Source organism: Myxine glutinosa, chromosome 9 (assembly GCF_964187855.1).
Source record: "Myxine glutinosa chromosome 9, kmMyxGlut1.1, whole genome shotgun sequence".
NCBI classification, from domain to species: domain Eukaryota; kingdom Metazoa; phylum Chordata; class Myxini; order Myxiniformes; family Myxinidae; genus Myxine; species Myxine glutinosa.
The window spans coordinates 105,995,390-106,012,701 of record NC_136269.1 but is presented as its reverse complement, the minus strand read 5'-3'; the positions used below and the strand labels follow the sequence as shown (position 1 = coordinate 106,012,701).

General features: G+C 41.2%; 1 protein-coding gene across 6 annotated transcripts in view; it reads left to right on the top strand.

The window, feature by feature from the left end:
• The window catches only part of DOCK9 (dedicator of cytokinesis 9), a 287,811-nt gene that overhangs the window by 106,499 nt on the left and 164,000 nt on the right, over positions 1 to 17,312 (top strand). For 3 of the 6 annotated variants that reach the window (XM_068128619.2, XM_068128620.2, XM_068128617.2), the window contains exons 1-2: positions 11,880 to 12,121; positions 14,055 to 14,171. In XM_068128619.2, the coding sequence (XP_067984720.1) occupies positions 12,014 to 12,121; positions 14,055 to 14,171 (225 nt within the window). In that variant the 5' untranslated portion in view covers positions 11,880 to 12,013. Of the gene's footprint in view, positions 1 to 11,879; positions 12,122 to 14,054; positions 14,172 to 17,312 lie in introns of those variants that run through there. The other 3 variants (XM_068128621.2, XM_068128622.2, XM_068128618.2) reach the window with 1 other exon arrangement.

The following is a 17,312-nucleotide window of genomic DNA, read 5'->3' as shown; positions in this document are numbered from 1 at the left end:
TCAATCTATGGTCGGGTCTCAAGAACTTTGGGTGTGCGTTCATATACCAAGTTTCTTGTGGAGAGATGGCCAAGTGGTTTAAGCACTCCATTCAAAACCCTTAAGGAACGGCTGGCTTCTCGCTAGCTGCTTGGTAAATGAGCACACCCAGGGCTTCCTCTTTTTTAGTTTTGTGTTAAACAACAGGAGCGAGTTTCAAAAGTTTGTGTCGAAAAACGCCACGTTAGTGGCAGGAAGGGTCATGTTATTAACCTAGCCCTTGTGGGGTATATAGAACACAGTTTTTTCGCTTCTTCGCTCTTTCTTCGCCCTTGTGGGGTATATAGAGTTTCTTCGCTCAGTTCTGGAAGTAAAACTTTGCTTTGCAGATGTCGGGATTACTCCAAATTTATTTCGTGTTATAAACAGCATTAGTGACTGTTTTAAAAGCTAATCATACGTGTTTGTGGTTTATAATATTTTTACTTCTGGTAGAGGCCGTTTGGCCGTTGCTCCCACAAAAACACCTTCATAAGCTATTTATAAATGTTGACTTGACATTTGTTCAAAGAGGAAAAACCCCTTGGGGAGGTGGGATATTATTGGTATTAATATTGTTTTGTAATAATATTCATATTATGCTATTATCATTAGTTTTGTTATTAAAAGCAGCCTTGGAAAAACACCACAATAAAGCTAACTTAACATGGATATACACCTCAACACGCAACCCCATTGTCGGCAATGGTGGGGAAAACCCGCTTGGGGGAGAAAACCCCCTTGGGGAGGGGGGAAAATGAATGCGCTCCAATCTTCATTGTGTAACCCTTAGTCATCCTGTTAAGTTTGGTTGAGATTGGATAAGTAACGATGGAATGCATCACGTTCAAAAAAAAAAATCATCAGACATACAGACTCCAAATTTCGTATTTTAGTATGATTTGAATTATACACTTGAACATTGTAGAGCACAAATTATCTTGTGGGAACTTTCAAAAATCTTTAGTTTAGCAGTACATGGACAAAATATTACGGCATTTTACATCATCTCGACCGATCAAATTTCCGATCGCAGAACCTGCCATGTCTTATTTTTCTCGACTGCGTGGGGTAAGGTGTTCTATGAACTCTCTAGCTCACCCTCAATTTGTCCAAAAAAAAAATGATTGGAAAACATCTTTTATTGACAACTTAGTTTGTTGCTAAATTTTTTTTTTTTTTAATCCAAATGTGTGAAAAATGTGTGCTTTATACTATATTTTTACCTTTTTACTGTATTCTACTGTATTGTTATGGAAGGGGCTATGAAAAAGACAAAGGAAAAAGAAACTATGAATGGGAATAACATGCAAGCTGCATATGAGGAGTAGGATATGGAGGGGCAAACAAAGGAGAGGTACGGTACTGGTGAGACATAGAGTATAAAAAGTTTAAATGCGTGATGATAAAAGGAGAGTTATGATTGTGGTTGAATGAGTTGAGGGCAACACAGAAAAGACCAAGATGAGACATTTAGGTATGTAGGTATAGCTCATGGAGTCCCAAGAGGATGGCTGTGCTGAAGCCAGAAAGAGTGCTAATGCTGACAATGTTCAGTATCTCTTATTCCTTCATCCATGAAAAGGGTCACCATTTTGCTCTTCTGGAAGGCCATTAGTCATATGCAAGCAGAGAACGATTTTAGAGGACATTAGGGTTGGAGAGATTTGGTCTTACTCCTCCCCCAAACTTCTCTTCAACGAGTGAGGGGGCAATTGAAAAAGAATGAGGGTGAAATAAGGGAGAATAATAAGGAAGATGAGAATAGGTGGAACAAATTCTGACAGAGTGAAAGGAACAGGAGGGAGTGAGGAGGGGGCAGGAGAGTGATCGACGATAATGTCATTTGACAAGCGAAGTCCCTGTGGACTTGATTTTTCTGCTGTCTGGGTGACCCACCCAGCTGATACATTGGCTGCATGCCTCGTGTCTGGAATCGAAGCAGATCTGCTACAATGACCTTCTGCCTTACAAATTAGGATATCTTTGTAGTTGTAAAGACAAAAAGCAGCGAGAGGTGCCAAGGTAGTGTCGACCCTTTGGTGGATGGTTTTGCAGCACTTAGTCAGTGGGGTACTCAGAGGTTACCCACAGCAATCGTCTCTGCATTCTGGCACGGATTGCTCACTGTCTCAGGTTATGGGCTGCAGTTCCAGCATGGTGCTGTCTGACGCTTTACGCTGGGCAGTTGAACGGGCATGTACGTTGAGATGCAACCGGGGCTGGGATCAGGTCTCTGATGTAGCTGTGTCCAAAAGAAATCCAGAATCTTCTACTGTGCTGCTGCTCTGCCTCGCTACGGTAATGTCGCTTGTGCCATGTTCAGAACTTGCATAATTGCTTTGCTGCCTTTCTACATTCACTATTTTACTCGTTATAGCTCGAATCCTTCACTGTATGGAATGTATGGGTTTTTTTTTCTTGTCTCCGTGTATCAAGGTATTTCTTATTGTCTCTCTTTTTGTGCCATTTCTTCTTCTTAATTCCTATTACCTCTGTATCAGTCACTTTTCCTTTGTCTGCTTTGCCTTTTCCTTGCTCTTTCTCACTATCCCAGTGTATACGATCACTCTGTCTGTCTTTGCTTTGTCTGTCTTTGCTTTGTCTGTCTTTGCTTTGTCTGTCTTTCTCTGTTCTGTCTTTCTGGATCACTTACTTTCTTCTCTCATCTGGTCTCTCAGACTCTTCTTATCTCTCACGCTCTTCAAATCTCTCACGCTCTTCGAATCTCTCACGCTCTTATTTCTCACGCTTTTCTCATCTTTCACGCTCTTCCCATCTCTCATACTTTCTCATCTCTCATACTTTCTCATCACTTACGCTCTTCTTATCTCTCATGCTCTTCTTATCTCTCATGCTCTTCTCCTCTCTCACGCTCTTCTCATCTCTCACGCTCTTCTCATCTCTCATGCTCTGCCCATCTCTCATACTTTCTCATCTCTCATGGTTTTCTCATCTTTCATGCTCTTCTCATCTCTCATACTTTCTCATCTCTTACACTCTTCTCATCTCTCAGGCTTTTCCATCTCTCACGCTCTTCTCATTTCTCACGCTCTTCTCATTTCTCACGCTCTTCTCATTTCTCACGCTCTTCTCATCTCTCACACTCTTCTCATCTCTCATGCTCTTCCCATCTCTCATACTTTCTCATCTCTCATGGTTTTCTCATCTTTCATGCTCTTCTCATCTCTCATACTTTCTCATCTCTTGCACGCTTCTCATCTCTCAGGCTTTTCCATCTCTCACGCTCTTCTCATTTCTCACGCTCTGCTCATTTCTCACGCTCTTCTCATCTCTCATAACCCCACACTCTCACTATCACTTTCTCTCACTCCTTAATGATGCTAAATGTTGAGCTTGCACATCTATGCGGAACTGTCTTTGGATCTGTCTCTCTTCCCTCATTTCCTCTTTCTCTGATTGCCACTGCTATGTATTGTGGTTGGATTCGTGCATTTAAGCACAGCTAAGGAGGGTGTCTTTAACAAGTTATTGGTCAGTTTAGATATGACCCTTAATTGTGCACATTTTGTTTTGATCCATTTGCTAAACAATGAAGCAAGTTGGTATAACAGTATAATTTTAATAAGCAATTTTGTGTGTTGTTGTTATGACACAGTAACATTTGTAGATTCTATAGAAATAATGAGCTAGGATTTGAATATTACCCAGAAACCAACCGTAAATACTGTTTACACCACAAGCATTTTCGACTACTTTATTTGGGTTAAAAAAATTGGTGAAAACAACCATTTTTGTCTCACTTTCATGTTTATGCTACACTGGCTTGAACATGTGCCGGTTGTGGACAAATTCAACCTTATCGTATGCATATTGGTCCGGGAGTCAGTTGGAGGATTGGCTCACAAAACAAGTAAAACAAGTTGGTTTTTTGGGGGGAGTCGGGGTCGCAATCAATCCACCGATGCAGTAATCCCCAGAAGGTGAGGGCACGGATTTGGGACTTTGTCAAAAGCCATTGTGTGACATTCAACATCCACTAACTAATACTAATACCGTGAAATGGGGTGAATAGGGACAGCAAGGTGAATAGAGACACAAACTGAAAAAAAGTTCGGAAACCTTTTTCGCTGAAAATTGATAACCATACTGATTTGTTGATATTTGGGTTGAAAGTGTTCTCTTGTTTTTTTTAAAAGCAACTTATAGTCCCTATTAACCCCATATATGGGTTAAATAGGATTTTTACGGCTGTCCCTATTCACCCCGTTTTACGGGTGAATAGGGACAGTCACTAATACAAAAAAAAAATAATCAAGAAACAATCCTGAGTTTCCAACTTATTGCTAAATTGATAGCTCAGATGGATGCACATAATATGCACCCATAATATAAACCACGGTGCCAATGAAAAAAAAATATGGGATAAAAAGTTTCTCCAAACTGTCCCTATTTCTTGATTATTATTATTTTGTATTAGTGATTGTCCCTATTCACCGGTAAAACGGGGTGAATAGGGACAGCCATAAAAATCCTATTTAACCCATATAAGGGGTTAATAGGGACTATAAGTTGCTTTTTAAAAAAACAAGAGAACACTTTCAACCCAAACATCAACAAATCAGTATGGTTATCAATTTTCAGCGAAAAAGGTTTCCGAACTTTTTTTCAGTTTGTGTCTCTATTCACCTTTCTGTCCCTATCACCCCATTTCACGGTACCAACAGATTAATTTCCAGCTTAACATCCATCTGAGGGACTTGGGCACCGTGTATTTTTTTTATATGATGCTCTGCCTGTCAATCACCAATATGTCTGTTGATATTCAGGCCTTTAACAAATCCAGACCAAACTGCTCAACGGCAGGTGCACTACCTCTGCACCATCCTGTCAGAACAGCTGTCGATAAGTAACCCGCTTTTTAACACTTCTGAGCACAAGTGCAGCTGGCATCTATTTTGTACTTGTGTTGTGGGGTAGGTCATCTATCCAATGAACCCGGATGGTATAAGCACAAATACACGAGGTTTCTTTTCTTCACAATCATTACAATAACAATGTTTCCTTACAAGGAACTTGCTTATCTCTCATGAAGCCATTTGGCCCATCACAGCCTGTGGTATTATTACCAACCTATGGTTGTTTGTCTGTGCTCTGACCTTCTTAACACTGAGCGTTAAGCAAGAAAGCAGCACATACCATGTTTAAAGTCTTCGGTATGGCTCTGCTGGCCGTTCAGACCACTGACCTCACAGACTCAGTGTCCATCCGCTCTAACCATTTAAAAGCCACCGGGGCTGGTATTATCGGATGCATATTGGCCCAGGAGTCAGTTACGAGTTTGGCCTTCAAGTCGATTTTTTTTTTTGGAGGGAGTATTATTGGGGAGAAAGTGGATGGGAAAGAAGATTGAGGCACATGGAAGAGCAAAGTGACAAGGATTGGGGAGGCGAGGGGGGGGGGTGGGGGTTATGAACTGACAGTAGAGGATCAAGGCAACATTTGTACACAATAAGCAAGGGAATGAATGAACAAGAAAAAAATGAAAGGTGAGTAGGGAAGGAAACACTGAATGAATGAATATGAATGAATGAATGATCGTTTTAAGGCCATTTTTCCCCGCTAGAGTGGGGGTTAGCCTTGCGGGCCCCATGACAATCATGGTTCCCTGTTTGAGGCAATGTTTTTTTATGGCCGGATGCCCTTCCTGACGCCAACCTTTGGTCGCCTCTTACGATGCGCAGGGATACGGTGTACCTATTCTAAACCGGGGTACACACCGTGATGGGAAGGAAACACTGCAACCTACAAATAAGAGGGTTCAGTAAGGAAGGGTTAATGGGGCGAATATAGATTATAGGTAAGGAAGGATTGGGATAGACATGAGATGGCGGAGCACCACCTATTTTGCAGCCATAGAGGGAATGAAATAGGCAGCCTCCAAATATACGTATTTTTGCGTCAACAGTCTGCTAATGTCGACCTGCCACGCCAAAGTGATGTGCTTCGACAAAAGCCAAAATCAAAGGGAATCACGCCTGAGCATTTAGCGTGGTTTCCCCCAGTCTGAAGCCAAATCGTGCTGGTTAATTAAAGCGTACATGCTATGTCCCCCAGAGATTTACCTAAAACCAAGCCAAAGCGATTTGCATGCACAAGGATGGCAATGGCGGGTTACCACAAGACATGTGTACTTATGGGATACGTAAAAATTGAGACTCCTCAAAACGATGGATATACAGACACTAATGCAGGGAAATAAATAAATACACTTTGCGATCCGGTAAAATGAAAAGCACCTGATACAAAATAATGGACCTAATTTACCACGAGCACAAATAATTTCTCACAACGGGGAGTGGGGGGCAAGCAAGATATGGAGATTGAAACTGCACAGTGGTGAGCATGTTTGAGGGAAAATAAGAGATGGTGGTGAACAGCTGTTTTAAAGATCTGGAAGGAGTTATTTACTTTTAGCGATGTGTATGTATACAGTGGCCTGCAAAAGTATTCACCCCCGAACAATAATGGCACATTTAGATTAACTGGTGCACCTGTTTACTATGGGAGTGGCAGGAAGGGTCATTCCTCTCTGGGGTATATAGATTACAGTAGATCTAGGGTTGTGCCTCAAGAACATCGGGGGTGTGTTCATTCACCAAGTTTCTTGCGGAGAGATCGCCAAGTGGCTTAAGCATTCGAGCAACCACTCCATTCAAAACCGTTGATAAGGAATGGCTGGCTTGGTAAGTGCTAGCTAGCTGCTTGGTAACTGAACACACCCCGGATTTCCTTACTCCTTTTCAGTTTAGTGTGAAATAGCAGTAGCGACTGTTTCAAAAGGTAATCAAATGTATTTGTGGTTTATAATATTTTTACTACAGGTAAGGGTGCCCCACAAAAATGGCACGATAAGATGTTTATACACGTCAACACGGTGTTTGTTGAATTAGGAAAACCCCCTTGGGGAGGGAGGATATTAATATTAATATTATTTTCTAATAACATTAATATTATGATATTGTATAGTGTTGTTGTTACTTTTGTTATTAGAAGCAGCTTCGGAAAAACGCCATGATAAAACTATCTTAACATGGATATACACCTCAACACGCAATCCTCTTGGCGGGGAAAACACCCTTGGGAACGCTGGGGGGAGGTTAAGTTGCTGCAACCTCCATTGTGTGACACTTTGTCTCCCTGTCAAGTTTGGTTGCGATTGGATAAGTAACGACCGAATGTGTCACAGTCAAAAATCGCCAGACAGACGGACACAAAATTGCGTATTTCAGTATGAATACGAATAATGTAGAAACACGTTTTCCAAATAAACTTTTTTATTCATACCTGAAGAGATCAAACTAAACACTTATAGTTGGAGGAAGTTACATGTCAGGAATACCTGCAAAAAACGTTTAGCAATCAAAATTCACTGGTTGCATAATTATTCAGCCCCTTAGGTCAGTAATTGGTGGAAGCACCTTTTTTTGCAATGACTGTTATGACTATGAGTCTTTTTGGATCGGTCTCTACCAGCTTTGCTCAGTGAGATGGTGAAATCTTTGTCCATTCTTCACGTGAAAATTGCTTTAGTTCTGCCAAGTTTTATGGGGATCGTTGATGCACTGCAATCTTCAAGTCTCGACATAAATGTTCATTTGGGTTCAAGTCGGGGCTTTGACTGGGCCACTCAAGAACATTTATTTTCTTCTTATTCGGCCACTCCAGTAAGGCTTTAGCTTTGTGCTTCGGACCATTGTCCTGCTGAAATGGGAATCTCCTACCCAGTTTCAGATTCTTGGTTGACTCAAGCAGGTTTTCATTAAGGATTCCCTTGCACTTTTCATTGTCCATGGTCCCTTCTATCCTGACAAGCTTGCTAGCCCCCGCTGATGAAAAGCAGCCCCATAGCATGATGCTGCCACAACCATACTTGACAATAGGAATTGTGTTGACTGTGTGATGTGCAGCGTTAGGCTTGCGCCAGACGTAACACTTTGAATTTGATCAAAAGTTCAATTTTTGTCTCGTCTGAGCACAAAATGTTTCTGCACATGCCTGCAGTATCATTAAGAAGTTTTTTTTGCAAACTTCCTACGAGCTTTTAGATGTGTCTTTTTCAGTAATAGCTTCTTTCTTGCCACCTGTCCATGAAGGGAATGGGATATTGTTGATTGATGAACACTGACCCCCATCTCACACATGGAGCTTTGCAGATATTCCAATCATTGATGGATTTATAGTGACATCCTGAACCGGTTTCCTGTTTTCCCAGCTGCTGAATTTGGATCGGCGATCTGATCTAGGTAGAGTCTGGGTGGTATGATATGCCTTCCACTTCATAATGATGGATGTCACCGTACTGAAAGGGATAATGTATGTGACTGATATCTTCTTATAACCCTCTCCTGAACGGTGCTTCTCCACCACTTTGTCTGACTTCTTTGGAAAGCTCCTTGGTCTTCAGGTCTTCATGGTTGTCTTGTTGGTTGACCAAGTGAGTTGCCCTAAAAAACTCCTCCGATAAATGGGGGAGATTAATTTTTAATTTAAACTCTAATTTGAACAAAAATAATTTGTTCCTGAAGTGATTTAGGGTTAATTCGGCAAAGAGTTTGAATACTTATGAAACTGAGAATCATTTGATTTTCTCTGTTAATCAAACTTATTCACATTTTATCTGCATTTTTTAACTTTATCATTGGAGTAGTTTGTGAAAACTCTATATATTAAGTTTGATTTGAAAGCATCATGAAATAATCTCGGTTATTCTGCTGTTTTGATCAGCCAATGAAGAAATATTGTTACATTTGTGGGGGTAGGTGAAGAAATACCTTAGGAAAGTTAGGAATGTATAGTTTAGAATGGACCGTATGCCATGAAGAAGAATGTATTAAGTAGGCAGACTGTGCAGGTAAGAGCGTTTGCATGTCGCCATAAGGGGGGTGGTTTTGTGCTAGTTAAATAGGACTTCTGGTTAGTAATCCCCAGTGTGTAACGCCACCTGTAATTTTCCCTTTGTTCTTATAATATTCACTCGCCCAGCCATGCTGCTCATTGCCACAACCACACCGATAAGCCCGACAAATCTAACACATTTACCGATCAGCAAGGGAACCCCACCCCCAAACATTCTCAATGGGCGCCAAGAAAGGCCGTCAGGCCCCGCCCCGAAGGGAACGATTGGTCCTGGCCATGGACTAAAGTGGTGGGGAGTGGGGATTGGTTTGAGTGTGACATCAGCGAGAAGAAGGGAGGGTGCGTTCCCCCCTCTCTCGCTCCCTCTTGGTTCTGGGTTTGGTTGCGAGCGGACACGCTTGGTCTCTTGGCTCTTGGTCTTTTCAGGTCTCTCGGCTGTGCTGTTTCTGGTTTGGGGTGTTTCTTTTTGGGTCTATCAGCTGCGCTGTTTCTGGTTTGGGGTGCTGGTGCTGCAAAAGAGAGGTGTTAGCCTCTGTGGCCTGTTTGCCCATGAGGAGAAGGTGGGGGCGACAGTTTATGGGGCTCTTGGCACCTCACGTACGTGGCGCTGTGGAGAGCAACTCCACGCTATTGTTGGAGTGGTTCCCGCGCCAGATGCTTCAGGCAACCTTGAACTGCCATTTCCTTCAACTACCTCATTGAGAGAGATGAGTGCCGGCACTATTAAAAAAAAGCCATTATTTATTTTTACTTTCGTTTTCCCCTTGTCTGTATATGAGTCTGAGTGGAGACGTCTCGCAGTAGGATTATAGATTTACCTCACCGTTCATTTTATTTCCGTGCTTTATTTTCATTAAATCCTTTATTTTTGCATTTCATTCTTGTATTGTGAATGCTGCTGTCTCATATTTGTGCTTGTGGGTCGAGTAATAATCCCGTGGCGGCCATCCAATTAGATAAGGCTTCGGGCCTTTCCCACGCACGTGAAACGATAATCCCGCCAAGTTTAGAAATACAACTCGGAGATAACAACATTCGGTCATTCGTCATCCATGTATCTTAACTCCGGGGACGCGACAATATGTAATGATTGATGTGGGAATGATTTGCTTTTATGAGTGGGAGGAGGGTGAGGAGGGGAGGATATAGTCATGGTTGGGAGGTGGAAGTTGGAGGGGGTAAGAACAAATATGTGCCAGATCTGGGAGGGGGGAGGTTGAGGCTTTTGGGTTGGGGGGCGGAGTTTGAGGAGTTGGAGAAGCTTTCTTTGGGTGGGTGGGGGGTGGCGGGGGGGGGGCGAAGGGTTGAAGGCTTGTATTGGGGATGGGATTGACGCTTTTGGATTGAGAGGGTGAGGACTTGGGGTTGGAGGTCGGAGGTTTAGGAAGGATGGGGGGGAGGGGGGGAGGAGGGGTTGATGACCTGAGGCTTGAGGCTTGTGAGGGAGTGGAGAGTGGAATTGAGGACTCGGAAGTTACATTTTACATTGTGCTGATGTTCCGCGGGTCCATGCTAGTCTATTATATTTCATAAATTGTAATTGGGTTAATGCAATACATTTTTGTATTCATGATAGCCTGGTGTTGGCTTAGCGGTCAGGGCACAGGCTTGGGATCCTAGGATCCTGGGTTCGAATCCCGTTCGATCGCTGAATTAACGCCAGGGGGGTTGACTCAGCCTGTCATACCTTCCGAGGTCGGCAAATTGAGTACTAGCTTGCTGGGATGAATGATCCCGGTGTGTTTGATCCCGATTTAGAATAAGTACACCGTATCCCTGCACATCGTAAGAGGTGACTAAGGGTTGGTGTCAGGAATGGCATCCGGCCATAAAAACATTGCCTCAAACAGGAAACCATGATTGTAATGGGGCCCGCAATGCTAACCCCTGCTCTAGTGGGTAAAAATGGCCTTGAAACGATAATTCATTCATTCATATTCATATTTTCATACTATTCATATTCATATTTTTGTATTCATGAAGTGAGGAAACGTCAATATTCCACAATTAAACAGGATTTATTGTCCTGCAATTTATACCAGTTTGCACCCGGAAACATCCTTGTATTGTCCAATATATCAGCAAACATTTTAGATCATAAATAAACTTTCCGAGGTTTGTTATATGATACCAGTCCTGATCATTAAATCGCAATGCAACTTAAATGAACAAAAATGCGTGAGCTCAGGCAAAAATAGCTCTGTCTGGTATAAATTGCTGGTATAAATATGGATAAGATGTGTTGCAACATGCATGAAAAAAATCAACCTGTGATCCAAATATAATGAGGCAAGTACTGCTCAGATGAAAATACCAAACATATGTACATGACATGATGTCGTTGTATTGAATATTTATACCGCAATTCAGAAGACACTTTTTCTTTAAACTGATCTTCATAAAGAGGGAAGAAAATCGGGAATATTCTGGGTGTGCAACTCACATAGGATGTCAGAATAGGTTATCATGATTTTAGGGCCAAGACTGGGATGTTGAACTTGGCTTGTTAACGTGTACTTGGCATTGCAGTTACCCACTTCAATAGAGCATCATGAGATATCAGTGTACTTGTATATGTGCACCCGTGTGTTCTAGTCCTGTTGTTGGCTGCTATATCCATGTGGGTTTCAGGAGATGGAACGGAGACCTATTAGGTCTCAAGATATCCGTGTGTGTGTGTGTGTGTGTGTGTGTGTGTGTGTGTGTGTGTGTGTGTGTGTGTGTGTGTGTGTGTGTGTGTGTGTGTCCACCTAAACAAGCTGCGCAATGAAACTGGTTTAACATTTAGCATATGGAAATATCTCTCAAGTGAGGATCATAATGAGAACACACATGTGGGCCAGGATCAGTGAATACAGGAATAATATTGTGAAGCAGCTGTGTGTTCCATGGGTGGGAGGTGTGCAGCAGTGGAAGGGGGAGTAACTTGAAACGCGTGTCTCCCTAACTTGTACAAAGAGGAAAGGCGTTTGATCAGGCAGACGAGAGATTCTTTGGGAGTGAAAGTTTAAGAGAAAGTTGTGAGCACTTGGAGTTAGTGAGTGAGAGAGTAGATCCTTTGGCTTCATTTACCTGCATTTTCCTATTCTGGCTTTTAATACTTCTTGAGAAGTACATGATGGGATTTGGGAAAATGGTCCATGTGGTGAGACATGGGAGTGATACAGGCAGCCAAGCATCGAGCTTTCGTAATGCTGCATTGCCTCACCTCGGCAGTTTGAGTGTAAGTTTTTTTTTTTCCATACCATGGGAGAGGTTTGGAACCACACCTATGCTTTTTTCTCATCACCACTTACTGAACATTTTCTCCATCATGTTTCAATCCAATGCACTTAATAAATGGCAGCCACCCAACTATAAAGTAACATTTTAATACGTTTCCTTGCAATCTGGGTACTTGCTTCCCCGGCAATCGACTATGTGTGTCTTCTTTTGCTTCTGTCCTGGGTTGGGCTGCTCTTGATGTCTGTCCATATTCTTGTGGCTGAAAGTCTCGTTTTTCCTTCGCTCTCTTCTGCTTGTGCTCACCTATTGTTCGGAAAGATGGAGGTGAGCTGTCTTTATTGATGTTATATATTTTGTTATAATTTTTGCATCATGCAATAAGATTATTTGATATTTTATTTTTGTACATCTTTAACCTCTTCGCTCTCTTCGAACTTCTTTGCTCTCTTCTCTTCTTCACTAACTTCGCTCTCTTCTGCTTGTGCTCACCTATTGTTAGCAAAGATGGAGGTGAGCTGTCTTTATTGATGTTATATATTTTGTTATAATTTGTGCATCATGCAACAAGATTCTTTGATATTTTATTTTTGTACATCTTTAACTTCTTCTCTTCTTCGCTAACTTCGCTCTCTTCTGCTTGTGCTCACCTATTGTTAGCAAAGATGGAGGTGAGCTGTCTTTATCGATGTTATATATTTTGTTATAATTTGTGCATCATGCAACAAGATTCTTTGATATTTTATTTTTGTACATCTTTAACTTCTTCTCTTCTTCGCTAACTTCGCTCTCTTCTGCTTGTGCTCACCTATTGTTAGCAAAGATGGAGGTGAGCTGTCTTTATTGATGTTATATATTTTGTTATAATTTGTGCATCATGCAATAAGATTCTTTGATATTTTATTTTTGTACATCTTTAACCATGTTCTTCATGCCAGCACCATGAAGACATCAGTTATGAAAATACAACCGTATGTCTTTGTCCTCGCACTCCACAATACTTTGCTGTTAATACTGTCCAGCAGATTGTATTTGTTATTTGTTTTTGAAGATTGTTAGCTTGTATTGCTTCAATTCAAAGCTGCCACAATCTTAATAATTTATTTGCTTTTAGTTTGAATTTCAAAGCATAATGGGAGTGCAGGAGGTAGTAGGAATTATTTCAATTTTGATTATTTAATTTACGCTTAAAAATATATTTGTGATCATCATCATAACAATATTTGGAATAGCTGTGAATTTGGAAATTGGCTTCAAAGTACATGTCCAACCGACCATTCCCCATCCACTCACTAACGCTCTGCAGTGGGTGGTCGTGTGTTTTAGTCGAGCATGTCGGGTGAGCGAAGCTAGTTTGTTTGGCTTGGGAATGCTTTGAAGTGGGTGTTGAGATGGCGGTAGCATATATGATGAATCCCACCGCTTGGTGGATATAAAAGAGCCCCATAGTCTCCTGTTTGCTCCCTCTTTGTTCTTTCCATATCGAATATTGACTGATAGGTGGATGGCGTGAAAGGAAAGAAACTGAATGATGATTATTTTTGAAAAGGAGGTTTTTTGAAAAGCGGGGAAAAGGGGAAAAAAAGGTTTTTTCACAAAAGGTTGAGTCGAAAACATTACTTGTATTCCAATGGCATCATGAAACCTATCCCCCCTTTGGGAAGAATATTTGTGACACTGGCTGGAAAATACATAGAGAAAGACTCGTATTTTGCCAAGTTTTGCTTGCACAGGACCATTCCTTCCTGAGTGGGGATAGACCTTGTGACCTCCCCTTGTGCGTTGTATCACATCACAGCTTTATCCCTTTGTTTTCTGATTTTTTTCCTTTTTTAAAAATGATTTTAAGTATTTAATGTCAAATTGCGATTTACCTTTGACCTTGTTCCTCCCTTCCTCCGATTCCCGGCCCTCTCCCCCTGATTGTTTGACAGGCCAAGACATGGATCGTCGAGCCATTAGACTATGAGAATGTTATCCAGCAGCGCCGCACTCAAATACATGGGGATCCTCTTCGTGATATGCTGCTCTTCCCACACGATGATGTGTCGGTTGGTGATATAAAAACCCGGCCCCTTCTACTCACTTTTTCATACAAAACAGAAATAGCATTCCAACAAACAGTCATCACAAAACATGGAATATTGTTAAGACTCCTTCGGCGTTAACAATAATGCAACGTTTGACATTTTATCCTCCATCTTTAATTGGCAATAGCTTTGAACAGATTGCAAATGCTTTAGGTTTTGACTAATAGATTTGCGCCTTAATGTTAACTAGCTATGGGACTGGTTGTAGTTTGAACGGTACTCCAACTTTGATATTTCCGAAAATTGTACAGCTCAGGTATTGGTGTAGCCAAATACAGCTTAGCATTGCATTTTGAGTCATCACTTGTTATGGAAGAGTTTGGGGCTATTTTGCAGCCCCATCTGAGTGCTTAGCTCATTATGTTGAGATTCCACATATTTTGTTGATTTGTCTATCGTCTAATAATGTTCCATTGGTCCATGTAAAAGTACACTGATATCTCATGATGTGTGTCTCCTACTGCATGTGATAAGTGTACAATCTCCTGTATGAACCTGATATATCTGGAGAATTCAGTCCATCACTAAGCAAGTCATTTTAAATCACTGTAATAGGACATATTTGTTTGTTTCAGTGTGGCACTATATGATTGTCTAATAATGTTTCATCAACATAATAACCAAGGCATAAACATAAAATAACTGTTCTTGAATATCGTCATACATTCAAGATGCACAACCAATGACTGTCGTTGATGCCGAGTCTGTCACTGTTGCTCTCATGAGGATGTCTTCATGTGAACAGCAATGGCCGAGTAGAAACTGATCCATAATTCAATTTTAAACAACGGGACAATGGATAATGAGAAATTATTTTTCCTCCCAAAATGTGAATGCAAAAAGAATGGTTGAATTGAGAAATTGCTGATGAAATGCTAAATGATTCACCATTTCAGGGTCCTTTTCATGAGGGTGCAGCTAACAACATGGTGGAGAATGCTGCGGTAATTGGCCGAAAATGCAATGTGAAGTTTTAATGGAATTGTGAGCGGAAACAGTGTGGAAATATGTATTTTTATTTGCTTGGCAAGGATATAACAAATAAAAGTGGAACTATTTCCTGTAAGATATTAAGTTTGGATCCTTGGCAAAATATTGACGTTAGATCCAAGGCAGTGAGTAAGGACTTTAGCATGGGGTTCAGCATCTTGTTGCTGGACTCAGCTAAAAAAAAAAAAAAAAAAAAAAATTCTGCAAGCAGTCTAGGGAGCTTGTCATGGAGGAGCGTGTATGTAAACCTCATCTAGGATAGAGACATTAGTAGAATTATAGGACTAGTCCAGAATCATTGGAATTTTTTTTTTTGTGAGACTAAGCTTGTGCGGTGTCTAGGACATTGTGTAGCGATATAATGACCTCCACGTAGTCCAGAGTTAACACCACTTGACTTTTTAACTCAACTGGACTTCAGTCGACAACTGGACTTCAACTGGATTTCCGTCTTTTTTAACTCAACTGGACTTCCGTCGTCTGTCGTCGTCGTCGTCGTCTGTCGTCTGTCGTCCGTGAACTTTTCGACGTTAACACTCCAGCGTCCACAAATATCAACCGATTCTGATCAAACTTGACATGCAGCATCCTTACCCCAAGGACCAGGTTGGTATCACATTTCAGCCCGATCCGTTGAAAAATGGCGGACTTAGGCGACCATTTTGTTTTTGGTCATGAAAACGACGGTAACACTCTAGCGTCCACAAATATTAACAGATTTTGATCAAACTTAGAATGTTTAACCCTTACCACACAAGGTAGGTTGCTATTGCATTCCAACCCGATCCGTCACAAAATGGCCGCCGCCATAGGCCGCCATATTGTTTTTATCTCCGAAACGACGTTAAGACTTTAACGTCCACAAATATTTATGGATTTTGATCAAACTTGGTGTGTGAGACTCTTACCACACAAGGTAGGTTGCTATCTTAAGTCAAATATAGTACAGACAACTGACCTACTTTAAAGTTGTCCAGTCAGTTCAGTTGAGTTCTGCTTCTCTGGAAGCTCTGGTTTTGTTTGGGGACACCTGAAATCAGTGGTTTTTTTCTTCAGGTTCTTTACCTCCACTACCGAATGTGGATAGAGGTTATGTTTTCACCGCTGTCTGTTTGTTTGTGAACAGGACGTCTCAAAAAATTGTGGAGGGATTAGGATGAGATTTGGTGGAGAGGTTGGGTATGCGACAAGGACGAAATGGTTAGATTTTGGTGAAGATTTGAAGCCGGATTCGGATCAGAGTATTTTAAAAAGTGATTCTTCACCATTGAACGACAGGGCCAAAAACCGATATATCGCATGATATTTCAAAAAGCTGTCGACCGATTATGACAAAACTAGGTGGATAAGTTGGTTAGGCAACAAAAACAAGCCGATTCGATTTTGGCACAGGTCCGAATCTAGGTGCGACCCATGAGTGGCATACAAAACGTAAACTAATCAGCCTGGTGGAGGTATGCTCTCTACCGAGTGCCGTTCTAGTTTTACCTGCAACATCTCGCAAGTCTACAAGGGTTTCGCGTTGCTGTTATTGTTGGGGTTTTTTTGTCAGCTTATCCTGCAGTTTTGATAATGAGGGAGAATAAAAATAAAAGTAATTATAAGGGGAGCATTAGAATAATGGAAACTATATAATAATAAATTCACAATGATTTACGAAAAATAACAGTCACGTATCACAAGGTCCATGTACATGTAATGTGATGCACAGTGTAATGGTATTACATTAGTTTGCTGCTTTTACCTGTGACATGTCACAGGTCTGTCTACAAGAGCTCCTCAAGGTTGCTGTTGTTGTTGTTACCCTCACCAGAGGAGAGGGTATTGCATTTGAGTCCGTCCGTTTGTTTGTTTGTCTGCACAGAATAAATATGATTTTCTCTGCAACCGTTGGTCCGATTGACAGGAAATTTTCACCATATGTGCACCTCCACCTATATAATTTTTAAATGATAATTATGACGTCATACATTACGTGGTGCAGCCACCATTTTGGAAAAACCGAAAAACTTTGTACCTCTATCTCCGAAAGCGCTGAATAGAAAAAATTGAGACATGGCTCATTGTAAAGAACTCTCCATTGGGAATAAAATATGTTAATGATGATGTCTT